Genomic DNA, 21548 nt, shown 5'->3' with positions numbered 1-21548 from the left:
TGATGTGATTTTTAAAAGATCAGTCTCATGCATTACAGCTATGGTGCTATGTCGAGGCAAGGGATGAACGTGTTTATGTTATTTCTGATGATTGAGACTCTAAAGACTGAGTGCTCAAGCGTCTGAGAAGCTCTGATCCATGATTCTTTCCCTGGAGAACACATTACATTCCATATGGGAGTCTTATGAAGACCCAGCAGGAGTCGCCAAGCTGGACCTGGGGGCTTCGGCTGGACTGCTTTATCTGACTTGCTTTCATTTCTTCGCTCCCTTGTCAATTCATTTATCTGCTGGGATGCATGCATGGCACTTCTGGAGAGCTCTATTATTTGGCACACATCCACAGCTGCACAGCTGCTGGAGCCCACCATCTCCAAACCCATGGAACTGGCTGCCTGCACTGTGGGATTTGAGATACCAAGAATGTCATCTTCAATCCCCTTTCAATGGGGAGAGAATCTGTCCGCCTTTCAAGGGTGACCTCCCTTATATTATAAAACCAGAGCCCACAAAATATCCTGATCCAGGCTTATATAATGAATAAGGCTAGAGCTTCCCCTCGAAGGCAGCTCTGGTAAATGAAAAAGGAGATCATTAGGGCAGCTGCCAGAGTTGCCGACAGGACTAAAGAGGAGAGGAAGACACTGGGCAGCAGAGGACAAGCCTTGGGTGACATCACGGCTTTGTGTGAAGACAGTGCTGCAAATCTGTACTGACAAAGGCAGAGGTGATGTTATCTCACCACGGAGCTCCCAGGATAACTCACTCACCGCTGAAAGATCTTGGGTTTAGCCAGGAGCTCATGGGGGCATGTGAGCTGTCTTCATTCCGCCTGGGTGTGGCATGGACGAGGGTGTGCTGGCCCTCGTTCGTTTGCTCCACATCAAACAACTTTCCTACTCCAAAGTTATCAGTCCCTGTTGTGGGTCTACCTTGTCTCCATTCTCAGCTCAGGGGTTTAGGATGGAGGTTCCACTCCCAGCTTAGGGATCAAGTCTGTGACCCAGCTTGAGATAATCGATCCATCACGAGTCCCTCGGCCACAGTGATTGGTTCATGTAGGGCAGTGATAATGGCCCTCAATGACACTTTTGCTGAGAGGGCTGGGATGGAGGTCAAAGTCGTTCCCACCAGATTGGACCCTGAGAGCATGCAAAGCTGGGATTCTTGCAGCCAACTTCCAACTACCAGAAACCTGAGACTGAAGCCAATACAGTGTAGATGGAGCAGAGAGGTGGGAAGAACCAATGGAAAAGATTCAGGCATCAGATGGGAGGTTGAACTGGGCAGCTCTTTAGATGTATGTGTTTCAAAAGCACTTTTTAATGACTACAGCAATGAGATCGCCTGCCATTTCAAACTCTAGGTGTCTCTAATACAAGCAAACATGACAAAATTAGTGTGGCACAAAGATTCTAATTCTGTGGTCTTGGTGACAGACTCTGGTGGGGAGGGATACTACAACTAGGTCTGCACCATGAGCCTACCTTTGGTTGCCCCTCTCCTCTTCCAGGGCGGGGGACTGACTATGCCCTCCAAACCCCTTCCAACTTCTGTGCCTACACTCTTGCCCTCATCCGGATCTCCTCCCTTTGTGTTTTCCTACTCTGCCCTATAAGGATCGACTGTCCTCTACAAGGCTAGGTTCCTGGCCATCTCAGACCAAAGGAATGACTCTTAGCTTTTGACTTCTGAGGGATCCTTTGCATTTATTAATACTGATTTGCATAGTCCCTCGGCATTTCTTCATGGCGCTCTTGCTCCCCATCTTCTTGAGGGAAGATACGGATTATGAATTGTAACACCTAGTACACAGTGTTGCATGGATGGGCCCTACTAGGTTGATGCTTATAGGAAAGTGATATTTTGATAATGTGGGCTCTTGTTAGTATCCCCTCCTGGAATACAGCCACCTGACGGTCTCAGATCTGGGTCTCAGATCAGAGGTTACTGGGTTGACTATGGGATCTCCTTCACCACTTTGCCAGCCTATCAGAATTTGGTTGTGTCCAGGATGCTGCAGGGCCCAAGACACAGAGGAGACAGAACCGTACCTCCTCCGTCCAGGTTCTTCCCATTCCACCCACACCTGACACCCCACATGCCAGATGGGGCATATGGTCCACTTATTCACCAAAGACTCACTAAGCACATTGTGCCAGGCATTGGATGTGCAGCAATGGGCAAATCAGATGCAGTTCCTGCCTGTGGTCTTGATAGGAAGTCCCTTCCACTAGGATGGTTCTTCCTCTCCCTCTCTGTCCCTAGAGCCTGAGCTGTCTGGGCTTAGGTATCTTGGGTGTGCCATGTGTCCCCTTGGAAGTAGGGTCTGTGTACTTTGCTGATGCCAAAGCCCACTTCCAACGGTCTTCTTCCTACCTACTCCCCCTTTTGTCCAAGCCTGAGATATGGCTCCTCATTCCCAGGGACAACCATCTAATCCATTTCTCCTGCTCACAAAGTCCTGGTTGGATCTCCCCTAAAACCAAGAGGTCTGGTCTCCCCAAGGACAAAGTAATGATTAATGTGAACGTTGCATCTTGAACGTCCATTTGGTTCAAATCAGTAAAGCTAAAGGAAGTACACGGAATCGTGACAGATGATGGGAAAACAAAGCTAAATTTCCTCTGGACTCTGAGCTTGAGGTCGTGACCCCCGGCCACCCGCCAGGGGGTGATGGTCTGGCCTTTGACAGTGACCCCTAAGGATGAGGCTCTTGGTCTAACCTGCAGCCCCAGCCGCCCCAGGTGCTCAGGACTGAATGCTGTGTCAGCGCTCAGCGGCCAGGACGGCCTGTCGTGGGCAGGGATTGTTCCAGTCTCTTGTTCCTCGTTTCACAGCGCAGCTGCCCAAAGATGCTGAGGGTGGGGGTCGCAGGCAGCCCATCCCAGGGGCTGCGTGGTCTTGGCCAAGAGCCAGGCTCACCTTCGCCCTCAGTCTGTGTGCCAGGGCGCCGGAGGCCAAAAGGAAGCCTGGGAGAGTGTTCTCAGGGGAACTTCCTAGAAAAATTTAAAAAAAAAAAAGGTGGTGGGGGGGGAGAATTTCAGGTCGGAAAGGGGTGGGGAGAGCCCAAAGCGGGAGGGAGCAAGCTCTTTCCAGCAGGAGCAGAGGGTGCCGGGCGGCCTGGGCTGGAGAGCCCCCCGCGCGCCTCTGCCACCTGCCCACGTGCGCGCGTGAGCCGCGAGCGGAGCCCGAGGCCGGAGCCGCAGAGCAGCCGCAGGCGGGGACCCAGGGCGCAGGGCCGGGCGCAGGGGCCGCCCACCCGCGGGGAGCCGGGGAGCCGGGGAGCCGGGGAGCGCGCCCGGGAGGCGGCGGCGGCGGCGGCGGCGGCGGGGCTTCCCCGGGCTTCCCCTCCCTCCCCTCCCTCCCCTCCCGGGGCCGCGGGCGCACGGCGCGGACCGCGGGCGGAGGCGGCGCTCGGCGCCAGGGCGCGGGGACTCCCCCGGGCGCCCCCAGCTCGGCGTCGGCGAGCCCCGGCGCCCCCCCGCCCGCTCCCGCCCGCCCCCGCCCCCGCCCCCGCCCCCGCCCGCGGCCTGGAGCGCGCCTCCCTCGCCGCCCCGGGTCTGGCGAGCCGGCGCCGGCCGAGCCGCGAGAGCCGCCGCTTGCCCCGCCGCCGCCCCGGGAGCTGCCCCGGCCGCACCATGCGGGAGCTGGCCATCGAGATCGGGGTCCGCGCCCTGCTCTTCGGGGTCTTCGTGTGAGTAGCGCTGCGCCGGGGCGGGGGCGCGGCCGCGGGGACCCACGCACCGAGCGTCTCCGAGCCCCAACTTTGTTTGCGCCACCGCGTCCCTTCGGGGCCTGGGTTCGAGGTCTCCCGGGACGTGCCCTCCGGGACCCTCCTGGTTCCCTCCCTGGGCCCGCGGAAGCCGCCCTGACCCTCGCCCTGACCCCCCCCCCCCCCACCCCCGCGCGGGGAGCGGGACCGCCCGGGGCCCCTCGCCTGCGCCTGTCGCCGGCTGCGCACAGCGGCCCGGGGAGTCGCGGCTGCTCCGGGAGGCGGGAAGTTTCTCCTCGGGTGCGACCTGCCGAGCCCGCCGCCGGCAGCCCTGCCTCCTCCCGGCCCTTCCCGCGGGGCCCGGCTCCGTCTCCATCCGCGTCCCTGGCTTGGGCGCCCGCGGTTCGGATGAGCCTTTCCCCCCGGAGCCGTTTGCGGTACTTCTCCGGCTGGAAAACTGTTGCGGGGGCGGCTCGGGAAGTGGGGGGCCTCGGCCCGAGGTGCGGGCTCCGTACGCCCCGAGCTGGGTGCGGAGCCCGTGGCCGCCGGGGGTGCGCGCGGGGCCCCCCGGGACAGCAGCGAAATGCCCCTGGTGCCTCCGAGCGCCTGCACCTGGAAGCAGCGATCCTGGGAAGAGGGGGGGTCTCCTGCACAGGCTCTTTCCGAGATGTCTGAACCCCAGGGCGCCCCGGGAACCCGCTGCCCAGGGGAGCTGTCGCGCCTCCGCCTTCCGGATGCACCAGCCGCTCAGACCCACGCCGCAGCCCCCGGAGTCTCTTGTCCCCCCGGGTACCCGCACCTGCGCTTGACCCTACGTTAGCTGGTCAGTTTCTCTTTTGCTCCTCGGCCCATGGCTGTTTTCTGACCCGTTTTAAATATTAAAGTTGCATGAACTTTCTGGACTTGCCGGGTGCTTTTGAAAAGCCCATGCAGCCCTTCCAAACAGGGGGCCCCTCTCTGGACTCTTGCCCCAATCCGGAGTCATTGATGGCAGGTGGGAGGCTGTGAGTTGACTTCTGTTCCTGCAGCCCAGGGTATACACATGGAAAGAAAGACCCTTTCTTGCATGTTTTTCTTCACTAGGGATTAAATTCATCCAGAGTGTTTATTCACATCATCATAAAGGGCGGTGAGTTCCCCCAGATGCAGGCAAGCCCCCTCTCCCAGCTTCTGACTAAACACTGCTGTTATTCAGTTCCGAAAAAGGAATGAGAACTTCAGTTGGGTTTTGATGCATTTGGGAAAACAAACACCACTTTTCCCTCCCCTTTCTCAGTGTTTCTACCTTTGGACTATACATTAAAACTAGTGATTGCCGTGTGATCAGATGGGGACAGTTTCCAATTGGCAGATAGGCCAAATCCCATTAAATTATTATGTGATGGAAATGATAAAATAGTGTTCAGTGCACAGGATTTAACATTTGTTTGGTGAATGTGTGTGTGAGTGATGCTGAAATAAAGTGAGGTAGGCTCGCAGGCTGCTTGGTTTGATTGCTGCTGGGAATTGTCAGATGAAAAAAGGGTCCGACGGTATGCAAGTATTTATATTGTTTTCAGATTTCCCTTCACATATCTCCCAAAACATTCTTGAGATGTTTACAAATATGTGATGGTCTGTGTAGTGGATTTGAAAATGTGATAATTATTGTTTTACATGCTTTTTGCTTCCTCAAAGAATGTTATGTAAAAATCAGACAGGCAGTTTGTATTCTTTGCTCTCAACTTCCCCTTTGTATTAAGTAATGGGGGGAATCAGCCCTCACCCAAAGGGAAACATTTGGGCGTTGATGGTGTTTCTGGATGGTTCCCTGATTTCATATCAATTGGAAATATTAACAGTGTGTCCAGTGTGTGGCTCTTTTACCAGCAAAGACCAGCTTTGGTATCACTGGGAGACTCCCGGGGTGGGAATCTTGGATGTTCAGATGCTGTTATCATTGGCAGATAACGACTTCCGGAAGGACAGGCTGGGCGCACACAGATACAGATGACCCTTTGTTTTTCTATATAAGCTTCTGGTGAGATGACTTGTGTGAGTTTTATTTTTCCTTTTGCCAGCGCTTGTCTGATGGCAAGATTCAGTGGTTTGTACTCACCTGCTCATAAAGATGGTGGTCTCGGTAGCGGGGCCTCACCTGAGTAGGTTGAGAAAGTCCCTCCGGGCAAACTGAATCCACTTTTGCTGCTGCTGTAAAATTCATCATCTGCTTCTGTTTGGTGTATGTACCCTATTTCTCAGGATAAGAGATAATTTTTTTCTGGGGGAAGATACCTTGCTTCTTTGCAAGCTTGTGCCTCTTGGGGAATATCACCTGTACGCAGGCTTATTCCCGGATTGCGTTTGCTCAGCGTGACAGTAGGATCCCACCACCTGATGCCCACATGCCCCTGTGGATTTGAAGGTAGCACTAATGAAATGCAGTTTGGGACCTTTAGGCTGTAGGGTTATATGCATTTCCTTTCTCTTAGGGAACCAGTTCTCTGTCTCTAGGCAGGGTTTAGTGGTAAGGTTTGGTGATTCAGGATCCCAAGAGAATGCTCTCCAGGAAACCCCCTGTAGGTCATCCAAGAAGTGAGCAGCGCCTTTTGGGCAGCCCTGCCTAAGAAGTTCAAACCAGTGGGAAGAAAATTAGTAACAGGTAATGCCAAGTCAGGGCTGGCACATAAAGCTGAATCTAAAAGGAAAAAAAAAATGGTTAGAGGACCCCAGTGTTTAGGAAAAATCAAAATATTATGTGGAGCTTTGAGGCTGCATTTAGTGCTTGGAAGCTGGCTTGGAGGACTCTTTGCTCTTACTTGAGGACTGTGGGCAGAGCAGACAGAAGGAGCTCCGGTGGGCTTCCTCCATCCTGTTGCCACCTAAGACTCCAGCAGACAACCTGTGAGCTTTTACGTACATGCGAAGCCAGCCCCAGACCTCAGCGAGCAAGCACAGTGTGGATACAAGGTGGTCAGCCAGCAGCCCCGCAGGCAGCGCTGTGAGACCGGTAGTATGTTAGCTCCTGATTTACTACGATCGCCAGTACGGTGAGTGCCAAATATTGAAGGTTTATTATGTTCCAGGCAGTAACGAAGACAGTCACACGGACCACTTACGCCTTATACACACCTGATGGAGGGGGTATATTGGGCGTTGTGCTCATGCATGAAGAGGCTGACACACAGACAGATTAAGAAGCCACCCAAATCACAGAGTTAAGAAGGGCAGCTCCGAATCTAAATCTAGATGCTCCTTCTGCGTCATCTGGACTCTCAATAACCTTGCTGTACTTCTTCAGAAGAAGTAACAGCTGGTGTGGGGCTCTCAGGGGTGTACTGTGCAAAAGGCATTCTGTGGGATTGCTCTTGTCTCACTTGAGGTGGACACTTCACTCTCCCCACTTTACAAATAAAGAAACCAAGAAAGGATAAATGGCTTGTCTGAAGACACTCAGGTAGCAGGAGGCATAGTCTGGATCTGAACAGGCAGTTGACTCCATGTCTCGAGGCTCCCAGCTGCTGAGATAGAATGTGTCCAGCACCAGGCCTCTGGAACTAGAGCGAAAGTGACCGCATCCTAGAAGCCATCCCCTTATGTGACCTGTAGTCTCTGGAGGAGCAAATGGAACGATGTGTGGAAAGAGCTGTCACTGGTTCTCACATCGGGCTCTTTGGGTGGTGATGGTGGTTCCCATTCCCTACGAGATGGAATTAGGGCATGTTATAGATTTTGAAGGGTCTTCTTTAGGTCTCTGGAGCCCAGAGGATGAGATGTGGAAAATTCCAGGTCAGAACCTAAGTGGTAGTATTAAAGAACTGTTGGCCTATACACTTCTGCCCCTATTGGCCCTTGCCTTAGGACATCAGTTTGTCCGGAAAACCCTTTATTTATAGCACTGCAGATAGGGCCCTGGAAATATGATGACAATCAGAAATGCTGATGGAGGGGGAAGGTGATCAGCCTATTTCACCTGTGAACGTGGGTTTCCTGGGGTCCTCAGGCCCTCCCTCCTCCTCTCTCTCCCCTCTGTGACTCCAGGTGGCCCCCTGTCTGGGATGCCTCCCTAGGAGCTGTGGTTCTGCTTGGGAGACCAGGTTGCTCAGGTAATGAATGGTGTTTCCCTCAACTCAGATCAATCCTGCATCCTTCTTGGAGCACTTCCTATGTAGGGGGCCTGTGTCGGGTGCTGGGGATGTTTGAAAAAGGAAGGTGAGGAGGCCTCCCGGGAGCTCACAGATTGGCCAAGTGAGCACACAGTGGACCACTATTTGTTATCTTCCCCAGTGTAATCACAGGCTTTGAAAGTTTTGCCTTCAAACATTTGTATCTTTCATCCCGTTGACAGATAGATGCTTCTTTGGCATCTTCTAGGCGCAAGCACTTGTCCTATTTACTTTCCTTCCCCTTCATTGCTACACTGTGGTTGGAATAATTCCAAACAGACACAGGGGAACTTGGCACATTAGCTGGTCCAGGTGATTTGCTTGAGGGCACTGGCTGTCAGGTAGGTTTTTGGAATGTTGACAGAAACTACCATATCTTTCATTATTACCTCTAAGAGTCCTGTCTAGGGCTGTAGGCCAGAGGCAGTTGTGGTAGTTGGAGCAAAGTGCTCAGTTTATTGAGAAGGAGGGATTAATTAGTCCTGGGAGGGATGAGGAGGAGGAGACAGGTGCCAGGGAAGGCTGCCCAGAGCTGGCATCTCACCTGAGTCTTGAGCATCGAGTGGCAGGTATGAAGGGCCCGGCCCAAGGACGTTCCTATGGACGAGTGTCTGGAGCAAAGGCTGGGAGGTTTAGAGGCAGATTTTGGGTGGGGATCAAGTCACCAGGTGTGGGTTTGGAGGCGGCAGGAGATGGGTCTGGGACAAAAATGTGGATGATCTCCATGCCCTACAAGGAAGCACAGACATTCCCTTCAAAGCAGTAACTGGGGGGCCTGGGGAGGTTTGCAACAGAAAAATATCATATCTAGACACTCGCCCAGTGGTAGAAAGTGATGGCTCGGTCCACAGGACCTGTTTGCTTTTGCGACAGGTGACAGTACCCAGCCCTGCAGGTGCCGCTGTGTCCCAGTGTGCTCTCCGGGGGCCTGTGTTTTATTCCACCTTGTGTTGCGGTCAGCTGGCTCCAAGTCTGGCTCCAGACTGCTTACTCTTGGGCTGTGCGGGCTGGGGCCGTCTCGTTATCTGTGTCGCTTTCTTTATATTCCCAGCCAGGCCTTGGCACGAATGTGGTCGGTGCCTCACGAGTGCTCACCAGATTGCACTCAATTTCTGGTGGTCCCTTGGAGCCATCTGCCTCAGTGCTGGACACGGCTTCCCCAAGGCCGGTTTGCTGCACGTTTGCATCAGGTTTGCCCGGGTCTTGGTTCACACTTAACTGAATCAACGTGTAGGATGGAGTCCTGGGAATCTGCATTTTCAAGAGGGGCTCCTTCTGTCCACCACATTTGGGACCGACTGACGTGCAGTCTAGACCATCTCATGGTAGGAGGGTCTCCTCTGGGTCTTTTCGCCTTCTGGCCGCACAGGAGACTACCCTTCCTAAAGCCCTGCCATTAGGTGGGGCTGTGAGGACCTTGAGGCAGTGTGAGTCCCCTTAGCGGCCTGTCATTGTCCTTCTCTGTCGGTGGCGAGCATGGAGCTATGTGTTAGGATGACAGAGCTGCAGCACGCAAGCAGCGGGACAGCTGCCCTGGAGAGTCGAGCCATTGGCAGCTGACTTTGTGGGACAGAAGGAAACTTTCTGTGTTAACGACAATCTGGGGGATTCGTTAGCTATTGGGAAACAAGCCTGTTCCATCTGATGATACACCTGGAATAGGTCTGCTTGCTCTCTAGAAGCAGAGTCATCCGGGGCAAAGTGGCATAACGAAAGCCCATGGACGTTGGGGCCAGGCAGGTCTATGTGTGGATTTTGGCTCTGCCACTGACTAGCAAGTTGCCTCAAATTCCTGAATCTCATATTTCTTCGTGTGGGAAATGGGAACAATACTCACCTTCACTGGACGTTAGGAGATAAGATGCTTTAAGTGCCCACAGTGCGCAGAACGAAAATTAGATGCCTTCTCCCCACCCCTCTGTTCCTTACAGTCTCAGAACAGCATTATAGCATCACGGTCACGTCCGTGGCCTTTGGCATCGGTTTCTGAGGCCTGAATCCTGCTTTTGACATTTCTCAGTTGGGTGAGCCTTTCAGGCAAGTATCCAGCTTAGATCCTCGGTTCCCCATCTGCTCGACAGGAATATTAGCAGGCCCCATGAGTGAGAGTATGAAGTGAGAGCGTATTCAGCTCATCACGGGTGCTCAGCAAATGGTAATGTTATGGCCACTGTCCTTTTATTAAGATAAATCCATAATATACACTCAAGAGAAGTGCTATGGGTAATGACACTCTGATTACAAATGATTCACTATAGGATTTCCATAAAATAATCAACTTGTTTAAACATATTGCCAAAGATTCCTTTCAGTGCCCATCTGTGAAGTGTGTAACTTGCCATGAGCTCATGCACTGAGTCGTACCCCCATAGAGCAGGGTGGGTGGCTCGCTGTCTAATGAAGGGGTGGTCTCAGCACTGTACTTTCTCATGGGTCACTTAAATTGCTGGCTACTTAAAACAGTGATTTTAGGACATTGAATCAGAAGTGGTATTAACATAATTGCCTTGGACCATGTGGAAGGAAAATGCTGCATTCCTATCATTTACTTCCAAGTCTATGCTCATCACCAGGGCTCGGTCAGAAGCCCGGTGCGGGGAGTTTCCCATCAGACACCCTCTCCATCCCCAGCGGGTGCTGGGCTGAGTGCGCTGAGCACCTCTTCCCTCCCTGGGGAGGCTTCTGCTTTGTCATCTGATAAATGAAGCTGCCTTCTGTTTGAAATATTATTTGCCACTGTACAGTGAGTCTGCTGAACCCAGAATTCTGAGAATTGATGATGTTTTGCCACAGGGAGATAAATGCTTGTAACACAGCCAAAAGGAGATGATGAGTTTCAAAACCTGTAGGTAAAGTTATCTCAATTAGTTATAAAGATTGTGCCTTTTATGAACCACACAAGGCTCATAAAAAGTTCCCTGCCTCTATGTTCCTATAATAGCGTTTTTAAATATGAAAATTATCTTAGTCATAGTGATTTCCTTCAAAAAGATAATCTTGGTGCTCTGTGAATGAATTAGAAGCCCTGGTTCACGGTGAGGAGGTGGACTCACATAGAACCATACCTACCAGTGTGTTCTCATCATTCGGCTAAAGGCACAGAGGTATAGAGGAGCTTGGGGATGTCCGGGATGGGCAAGCAGGAAGCAGAGAGAATCTGGGACTCTGAGCCCAGGGATGGCCGCATCACCGCCTTTCAGTATGTGACTGTGAAAAACTGTCCTGCAGAGGTGAGGGACTGGTTGTTATTCTGTATCCACTGAAGACAAAGGAACAAGAAACAGGATCAGAAGCTGCAGGAGCATCTAGGTTGGTTTTCAGAAAGGTAACAGTCTGCCAATCAATGCCAGGCATTTCTTTTCTCCTTTACCGGAGGGTTTTTAAAAAAACACATTTTTTATTAAAGTATTAGTTTGAACCATATGCAGTTGCTGATATTTGACTGTTTTGACCTACAAAAACAGGAATTGCATTTAGTTCAACCTAAAAATAATATACACAAGGAAAAAAATGCATTATTTGTAATTGCATGGCTTCCCAGAATACCCTCTACCCATCAAACCCCATCCCACTGCTCCCCCCCTCCCCCGGCCCCACCACCCTGACTTCTAACATCATTTTTGAAGTCCAGGTGAATGAAATCATACGGCGTGTACTCTTTTGTGTGACTGTTGGTGCTCAGCATATTTTGGAGATTTATCTGTACTGTACTTAGTTGTAGTTTGTTAATTCTTATTGCTGTAGAGCATTTCATGGCATGACTGTACCCCTTTCTTTACTGATTTTACTGATTATGGATATTTAGGTTATTGTTGGTTTGGGCTATTATGCATAATGCTGCAATTGTTTTTTTGGTGAACATATTTGTATTTTCTGTGGAAATTGGTTATTCATTTGGTGTGGAAATGCTAGGTTATTCATTTGAGGTTTTTTTTTTAAATTTTTATTTATTTATGATAGTCACAGAGAGAGAGAGAGAGAGAGAGAGAGAGAGAGAGAGGGAGGCAGAGACATAGGCAGAGGGAGAAGCAGGCTCCATGCACCGGGAGCCCAACGTGGGATTTGATCCTGGGTCTCCAGGATCCCGCCTTGGGGCAAAGGCAGGCGCTAAACTGCTGTGCCACCCAGGGATCTCTCATTTGAGGTTTTTAAGGAAGGATTTGGCCTTTCTTTGTCGAGCTGTGCTTCTGAAATGGAGATGTAGTTTGTATTCTTCTCTACTCTCCAACTGTTGAGCAACTATTCTGTGAGAGCCCCTGGTGGTCCTGGTGAATGACATGAGGAAACCAAGAGCTGGGTCCCTACTCAACAGGTGGGTGGGCAGCATGGCACCCTAGTCAGCGTAAGGATTTTGGAATTATTTCCTGACTGCTGATTGTAAAGATATGCCCTAGCTTTCTCATCTGCAAAGTGGGGACCAAACAATCACCTACCAGGAGGCTGTAAAGATGAAGTAATATAATGGCCACAGGGGCTTGCTACAAAACTGGCACATAGTAGGAATTAAAACCAATCTCTCTCCCTTGCTTCATCTTTTTTCCTTCCTGGGGGGAGGTGGAGATGGAGGTCAATGAAAAAAAACCCCTAATATCACAATGTAATAATAATAAGAAGAAGAATAAGAAGAAGAATACAGCTCTCAGTACCACAGGAAAGCTGACCTTTGAATTAGGATTTAGAAAGTTATGGGGAAATATTCTGAATAATCTTTCAGGAAGTCATGGAGAGGAAGAAATGGCTGATACATATATATGTGTAGATTATCTTTTAATTGACCTATAACTCCCCTTTGGTTATAGAGGGCAGAAAGGAGAGGAGCTTTAACACTTAGTATGAATCAGCTTTGTTTTAGGCACTTGTCACACCTTCGATGATTTACTTTTTGCAGCCTCCCAGAAGGTGATATTGTTGTCCTGATTTACAGTTAAGAGTTAATGCTCCTCCTATACAGAAAGCTCTTACCAATCAATAAGAGAACTCTTTAAAAGAAAAATGACAGCAGAACTAACAGAGAACTAACAAGTGTACAAATAACGAATACACCTTGAAAACTGTGATTTCCATAGAAATGCGAACTGTGCATCTGAAACCAACAGAATAACATTGCATATGCTTTTTATTGTTCCAGGACAAAAGAATGCGCAGCCGTTGAAGCTAGTAATGTAGACAACCATTTGTTGACTTGGGAAGATATCCATTACTGTTGTTAAGTGATAAAAAGTAGGTCACATACGTGTGCATAATGCTACTTTAATGTGGTAATGTAATAAAATCAATTTGTGTTTGTATCTGTAAGAAAAAAGAGCTATAAAGATATACAACAAAATCTTAATGGTGGTTATTTTGGGGTAATGGGATTATATAACATTTGCTTTTTTCTTCATACTGTTTATTGTCCACATTATTTTACAGTAAACATTTATTACTTTCATACATAATCACAAAAATCAATATCGTGAAAGGAACCATAAAGGAAAGGGGGGGAATTGAGTGGGGAAAAATTAGAGAAAAAGACAAACGATGAGAGACTTCTAACTCTGCGAAATGAATGGGTGGGGGTGGGAGGTTTGCAGAAGGGGAGGAGGTGGGTGGGGAGATGGGGTAACTGGATGACGGGCATTAAGGAGGGCATGTGATGGGATGAGCACTGGGTATTATACTATATGTTGGCAAATGGAATTCAAATTAAAAAATTTAAAAAATCAGTATAGAAGTTTCCTATTATGGGGGAGAAAGAAGCTAATGAAATAGCCTTAGGGCACTGGGTGATTCTTTTGTGATTGCTTTAGAAATATCTGAAGTGGGGGATCCCTGGGTGGCACAGGGGTTTAGCGCCTGCCTTTGGCCCAGGGCGCGATCCTGGAGACCCGGGATCGAATCCCACGTCGGGCTCCGGTGCGTGGAGCCTGCTTCTCCCTCTGCCTGTGTCTCTGTCTCTGTCTCTGTCTCTCTCTCTTTCTCTCTGTGTGTGTGACTATTATAAATAAATAAATAAAAAATAAAAAAATAATAGTTAAAAAGAAATATCTGAAGTGGGAAAGTTTTGAAAAATCAACCTTTTTATGTAGTTTTTAAAAGATTATTTATTTGAGAGAGAGAGTCCATGAGCATGAGCACAAGGCGAGTGTGGTGAGGGGAGGGCAGGGAGAGAGAATATTCAGCCAACTGTCTGCTGAACATGGAGCCAGAGATGGGACTTGATCCCACAACCCTGAGATCCTGACCTGAGCCAAAACCAAGAGTTGTACACTTAACTGAGTGAGCTACCCAGGCACTCCTCAACCTTTCTATATTTAATATCAACTGAAATATTGGAAGGAAAACCAGAAAGAGGAGATTAGCACTCAGATGTGCAAGATTGTAGTGAAGCAGATGTGATCTGAGGCTGCAGGTGGGATCGTAAACAGACATAACCCCAGGTATTGCAGTGCACAGCCTGGAATTATTCCTGCCTTTTGACTTAAGAACTGTTAGAAAAATATGTTGAGGCACTAATGTGCCTCATGTATGACGCATCCTCATGTATGAAGATATTCATTGCTGTTTTCCATACAAAGCAAATATATTTGTCAAAAAAAGAAAATAAATTAAAACTCACATGGTGAACACTTGAATAGTTTGACAAATTATGGACAGGCAAGAGTACTATATGTCTACTAAAAATCATTTGGAGAATCAGGAGGAAACATGGTAACATTTTATGGTGTAATAGTTGAGGGGAGAAAGTACTATAGGAAAATAGATCTCAGAATCAAAACTATGGGAAATATGTTTGATTTGGACACATATTAGAAAGGATTACACAAAAGTGTCTATATGTGGTGGGAATGGATGTTTCTCCTCACTTAAACATTTTCTTTAAGTTATAAAATCATTGTGAATTTTTTTTAAGATTTATTTACTTATTCATGACACACACACACACACACACACAGGCACAGGCAGAGGGAGAAGCAGGCTCCTCGCAGGGAGCCTGATGTGGGACTCGATCCAGGGACTCCAGGATCAGGCCCTGGGCTAAAGGTGGTGCTCAACCGCTGAGCCACCAAGGCTGCCCCAAATCATTGTAAGAATTAAAGCAATACAAAAAGTGTAAGCTTCCACTCCTGTTGCCAGCTCCATTCCCTTCACTTTTTATTTTATTTATTTTTTAAAATAATTTTTATATAGGCTTCCTGACCAATATGGGGCTCAAACTCAATGACCAAGAGTTGCATGCTTTGCTGACTGAGCCAGCCCAGCACCCCTCCTTTCACTTTTTAAAGTCAAATTTTTAAGCAGTGTGTACTCTTGTGTGAGTATTTTGCTTGGCACATTTCTGAGATTCATCCATGTTGTGCTTAACTGTAGTTCATATATATGCATGTGTATATAACATTTTATATATATTATATATTTACATGTAACAAACATGCAAGTAAATATAAAGTTTAATAAAAAACTGAGAACACATTTTATCTAGAGTTGAATTTTTTTTTACTTACTTTAGATCAGCTTGAATCTTTTGACCGGCCCTGTGGTGTTTCATCATGTTAACCTATTCATGGAATGTTCAGGTGTTTTCATTTTTTGCTACAACAATGTCACAATTATGCTTTGATCCTAGCACACCTATAAAAATATTGTTATGATAGACTTATGCAGGTGAATTTTTTTGGTCAAAGGCCATGTGTATTTTAAATTCTGACGGACGCTGCCAAATTGTCCATCCAAAGGGCTAGACATGCTTACATTCTGTATTTTTGACATCCTTGCCCAAGCTGGATGTTGGTAATGTTTTATATTTATACCACAGGACAGAGTATAACGTTTGCATCTTTTCACTTGTGTATTGGCAATTGGTGTTTCTTTCTTTTTTTTTTTAAATTAAGTTTAATTCCAGTATAGTTAGCAGTGTTCTATTAGTTTCAGGTGTACAGTATAGTGATTAAGCAATTCCATACATCACCCAGTGCTCACCACGACAAGTGCATCCTTTAATCCCCATCATTTATTTCACTCATCCCCCACTCCTCTTCCCTCTGGTGACCATCAGTTTGTTCTCTGTGGTTCAGAAATATATTTCTTGGTTTGTTTCTCTTTTTCCTTTGCTTATTTGTTTTGTTTCTTCACTTGCACATGTGAGTGAAATATGGAATTTGTCTTCCTCTGACTTATTTCACTTAGCATAGTACCCTCTATTTCTATCCATGTCATTGCAAATGGCAAGATTTCATTCTTTTTATGGCTGAATAATATTCCATGGTGTGTGTGTGTGTGTGTGTGTGTGTGTGTTTGTGTTTGTGTGTGTGGATGGATAAATAGATAGATAGCACATCTGCTTTATCCATTTACCTATGGATGGACACCTAGGCTGCTTCTATAATTTGGCTATTGTATATAATGTTGCTATAAACATAGGGGGTGCATGTATCCCTTTAAATGAATGTTTTTATATTTTTTTAGTAGATAGGCAGTAGTGCAATTATTGGATCTGTTTTTAACTTTTTTTGAGGAACCTCCATACTGTTTTCCACAATGGCCACACCAGTTTGCATTCTCACCAGCAGGTACGAAGTTCTCCACATCCTTGCCAGCACTTGTTTCTTGTGTTAATTTTAGCCATTCTGACAGGTGTGAGGTGATATCTCATTGTGGTTTTGATTTGCATTTCCCTGACAATGAGTGATATTGAGAATCTTTTCATGTGTCTGTTGGCCAATTTGTATTTCTTTAGTGAAATATCATTTCCCTTAATCCATGCTTTTACTGAATCTTTAAATTTATCTTACTGATGTGTAGGAGTGCTTTATACCTTAAAGATATGAATCTCTTTTCATAGGTTGCAAATATTTCTGTGTCTATGGTTGACTTTTATTTTATTTTACATTAATTAATTAACTAATTAATTTTATTAAATACACTCCACACTCAGCCCTATTCAGGGCTTGAACTCACAACCCTGAGACTGAGACTTGAGTCAAGATCAAGGGCCAGGTGCTTAACCGACTGAGCCACCCAGGTGCCTTTATGGTTGACTTTGAAATTTCTTTGCAATTTCTATTATTTAATTTTTTTTCAGAGAGTGCTTGCATGGGGGAAGGGACAGAGGGAGAGAGAGAGGGAGAGAGAGAGAATCCCAAGCAGGGTCCATGCCCATGAACCTGACATGGGGTTCAATCTCACAACCCTGAGATCATGACCTGAGCTGAAATCAAGACTCAGACAGGTGACTGATTGAATCATCCAGGTGCCCCTGCAATTTCTATTATTGTGCACATTTTAAATTTTTTGTAGTTAAATCTACCAGTTTTTCCCTTTATGGTTTCAGTTTCTGTCCTATTTAGAAAGTCTTTTTCATTGAAAATAGAAACATTCTTCTATATTGTCTAGCATTTTTTACTTTGTTGTTTAATTTTAATTCTTTAATATATTGGAAATTAATTTTTATGGAGTGGGGTAGAGGATTTAAATTTTTGCTTGTATATTGATTTTCAATTGTGAAATAAACATTGTTTTCTCAGTGATACCATTCTCAGATGCACATTTCCATCTGCCATGGATTTTCAAGTGAATTCTATTACAAGTTCAATTCTGAAGTATATGGCTCCTTATTTCTGGGAGCAAACATAGCATAGAGGTTAAGACTGTGAGCTCTAGAGCCAGGATGCCTGGGTTCAAAGCAGGCAGACTAATCTTAGCAGACTAATCTTCTATTTACTGTCTATAAACTTGGAAATGGCTTTATCTTTGTGCTTCAGTTCCCTGGTCTTAAATACAGGGATAATGATACAGTAATTTCATTGTACTGAGATCAGAAAAAGTGGCTTGTGTGATTTCTGTGTTTTATAATTTGTTGTGAATTCCTGTGTGGCCATATACATGGTCAATTTTTCACAAATTTATATAGCTTGAACATAATGAATAGTTTGTGTTTGGTGGGTACAAAGCTCTAAATATATTAAAGCAAATTAACTGTACTATTCAAATCCTCTGTAGTCTCACTTTAAAAAAAAATCATTCTTAATTTGGTCTTTTCCTTGTTAAAGTAATCTCTACATACAACATGGGGTTTGAACCCATGATCCTAATATCGAGTGACATGCTCTACCCCCTGAGCCAACCAGGTGCCCCTAATTTGCTGTTTTTAATGTGAAGATATGCTACCTCTCAACTAGGGTAACTAGAGCATTTACATTTTGGGGGGAAATAACTAATGTTTTGTCATATTGCTGCCAGCTTATTCTGTGCTTTCTTTTTGTGGTGCTTCATTTTTATTTTGCCCACTAATTTCTTGCTTTTTGCTGAATAGTTCAAGTTTTCTTTGCTGCCCTCATTTTTTTCCTTGAGTGATTTGGAGGTCAGAATTCCTATGTCTACATTTCAGGTTAGTGTCCTTAAATTTTATCTCTTTCTGATGAACCTTTTATCATTAACAAAATTTTCATCTTTGTGTTAATATTCCTTATCTTGGAGTATACTTTATCTAATACAATATATAGCTAAATTATATTTCTTGAGATTAATGTCTGCACAAAATGTATTTCCTATCCTTTTATTTCCAACCTATCTGCATTTTTATGTTTAATGTATGTCTCTTACAAGCAGCATTTGGTTGTGCCTTTTAATTTTATCCAATATGGTCCATCTCTGACATTTAATTGGAGTGGTTAAGCCACTTACATTTAATGCAATTATTGACATGGTTGAGTTTAAGTTAACCTTGTTATTTGTTTTTTATTTGTACTATCTTTTTTTGTTCTTTTTTCTCTTTTCTTTTAGCTTAATATTTGTTAACATTCCATTTAACCCCTTTATTGTATTTTTAGATACACCTCTTCAAAAATGTAAGCAGTTTCTCTAGAGATTAGAATATGCATTTTTTTACCTATTACAATTAAGTCAATATTACATCATTTCAAATTCAGTGTAAGAAGAAAATCTTATGACAGCATTCTTTCATTTCTTTCCTTATGTTTTTGATACATTGACATAGAATTCACTTCTGTGTGTAAGTCACATAAAACATTTATTTTTGTCTCAATTGCTATGCCTTTATAGAAATTACATTAAAAATACCCACATACTTACCATTTCCAGTGCTCTTTATTACTTCTTTCAGATTTGGTTTTCCATTTAGGATTATATCCCTTCAACCTGAAGAACTTCCTTCAGCTTTTCTTGTAGGGGATATTTGCTAGAAATAAATTCTCTTGGCTTTTGTTCTGTTGGAATTGCCTTTATTTTACTTTACTTTTGAAAGATATTTTTGTTAGATGTAGAATTCTAGATTGACAGTTTTCTTTCAGCAATTTAGAGATGGCTTTGGAATTTTCTTGTAGATTCCATTATTTCTGATGAGAAGTCGACTGTCATGGTCACTGTTGCTTTCCTGAATATCACATGTTTTTCCCATTGGCTGCTTTTAAGAGTTTCTTTTCACCTTTGGTTTTTAGCAAGTCAACTCTGATGTGTCCATATTGGTCTTATCGTATATCTCCTGCTTGGGTTCATGAAGTTTCTCAGAGCAATGGTTTGATGTCTTTCATCAGTTAAATATTTATAAGACATTATTTTTTTTTCAAATATTTCTTCTGCCCTTTTCACTCTCTCCTTTCCTTCTGGTTGTTCAATTACATAGATGTTAGACAGTTTCATATTATTCCACAAGTCTTGAATGCTGTGTTCTATTTTGTCGTTATTGTTATCTCTTCCCTGTGGCTTAGTTTAAGATAATTTCTATTGGCTTATCTTCAGATTCACCTATTAATTTTCTACTATGTCTATTCTGCTGCCACACCCAGGCAGTAAATGTTTTATTTCAGATGTTCATTTTTTTTCAGTTCCAGAATTTCCATTTGGTTCTTTTTTTAGAGTGTTAGTTTTTTGGTTGATGTTTTCTACTTATGCATCCATCCTCTTTCTTTTACCCTATAATCTTTTAATGTATTTATAATACAAAGTCCTTTTCTGCTAATTCCAATATCAGGATGATCTATGGTTCTGATTTTTTTCTGTTGAATGTGGGCCATATTTTAGTGCTTCCTTTGCATGTGTACTAGTTTTTTATTGCACATTGGACATTATGAATCATACATTTTACAGAAGCTAGAACATTATTGTCTGCTAAAGAATGTTGAATTTTGTTCTTGCAGGAAGTTAATTTATTGTTGGGTCACCTTCATCCTTACAAACTTGGTTCTAGGCTGTGTTTGTATAAGTTTGTCTTAATTTTGCCTTTGCTTCTAGGGTGCATCTTTTAGTTCTGGGATGTGCTTTTTATTACCGTGGTTTGAGTCTTCTGAGGTTTCAGTAGAAAGTCTAACTTGGAAAAACTTCAAGTCCAAACTGTCTCCTGGCAGTGGCTAGCTGCTGAAATTTCTGCTTCACTTTTAGACTATAGCTGTTGCTTTCCAGTGGGGTCCTTGGAGTCTTGTCCTGCACATTGCAATGTCTGAGGTAGCCAATAATTTGAAAGGAATTTGTACACAGAATTTTGGGTCTCTTCCTTGACTAAACTCCTTTTCAGGGAGGTTTCACCTTTGTTGCATTATTTAGTATTTTATTTCTATCTGCTTTCTAGTTTTTCATAGTTACCCCCCAACCTTCTACTTTCTAATTGGTACCCTTTAAGGCTTATCAGCCTGGCTATAGATTTCTTATGTTTTCTTTCTTTTCAATGGTGATTTTTTGAGAGGGAAGAGATACAAAATGAATGGGTTCAATCAGCCATCTTGAACCAGATGTCTCTAAAAAATTTTTGCAAATTTTTCTTAGACACAATGTTTATGTTTTTTAATATGTAGAACTATATTTTAAAAAATCCATTGACTCTCACTTTTACCCATGAATATTTTTGTGGTTTTCCGAATCATCATTCAGGTGGCTTCTTTTTTTGCCTATCTAAAATCCTATCTATTTTCCAAGACTTGGCTCAGATTTTGCTTTTCTGGGTTATTTCGCCTGAACATATCAGCCCTGAATGAATATATATAATGCTGATGATAGAGTTCTTTGGAAGACCCACATTTATCTTTTGATTTAATGATGGAAATACTTGGTTCCTTAATGTGTTGTTCTTTAATTTAGTTTTGTGGACCAATGAAAAGATTTTCAGTCATGTAATGAGAATGTATTAAACTGGACTTTATTTTTTTTATTTATTTTTTATTGGTGTTTAATTTGCCCACATATGGAATAACACCCAGTGCTCATCCCATCAAGTGCCCCTCTCAGTGTCTGTCACCCAGTCACCCCCACCCCCTGCCCACCTCCCTCTCTACCACCCCTTTAAACTGGACTTTAAAAATATGAACACTTAGTCGTGAAAAATAACACGAAACATAGATGCCTTGCTTTGATTTTTTTCCCCTAACACAAAAGGTCCTCTTACTGTTTGATGAAAGTAGCAAACTGGGGTGGTTTGGATATGGTTATGATGATGATGATGATGATGATGATGATGACAGCTAATGTTTATTGAGCACTTAGTGTATGCCAGGCAGTGTGGTGTGGCACTTTATTCCTTAAGCCTTCACACAGCCCTGTGAGATAGAAATTTATAATTCCTCATATTTTTAGGTGAGAAAACCAAGGCTTAGAGATGTTAAAGAACATGTCCAGTGTCACACTGTTAATAAGTGAGATGAAAGTGCTTTCTGTGAAAAATTTAAATTGAGTATTTTATGAGTTGGAATTATTCGTAGCAG

General features: G+C 44.9%; 1 protein-coding gene across 2 annotated transcripts in view; it reads left to right on the top strand.

Moving 5' to 3' along the window:
* Positions 1-3512: 3512 nt before the first annotated feature.
* Positions 3513-21548, top strand: part of PLPP4 (phospholipid phosphatase 4) — a 119183-nt gene continuing 101147 nt past the window's right edge. The window contains exon 1 of one of the 2 annotated variants that reach the window (XM_041744799.1): positions 3513-3697. In XM_041744799.1, coding sequence (XP_041600733.1) covers positions 3642-3697 — 56 coding nt within the window. In that variant the 5' untranslated portion in view covers positions 3513-3641. Of the gene's footprint in view, positions 3698-4469; positions 4539-21548 lie in introns of those variants that run through there. The other variant, XM_041744801.1, reaches the window with a different exon arrangement.

This window comes from Vulpes lagopus, chromosome 2 (genome assembly GCF_018345385.1).
Source record: "Vulpes lagopus strain Blue_001 chromosome 2, ASM1834538v1, whole genome shotgun sequence".
Lineage (NCBI taxonomy): Eukaryota > Metazoa > Chordata > Mammalia > Carnivora > Canidae > Vulpes > Vulpes lagopus.
This window is presented reverse-complemented; position numbering and strand designations above follow the sequence as displayed.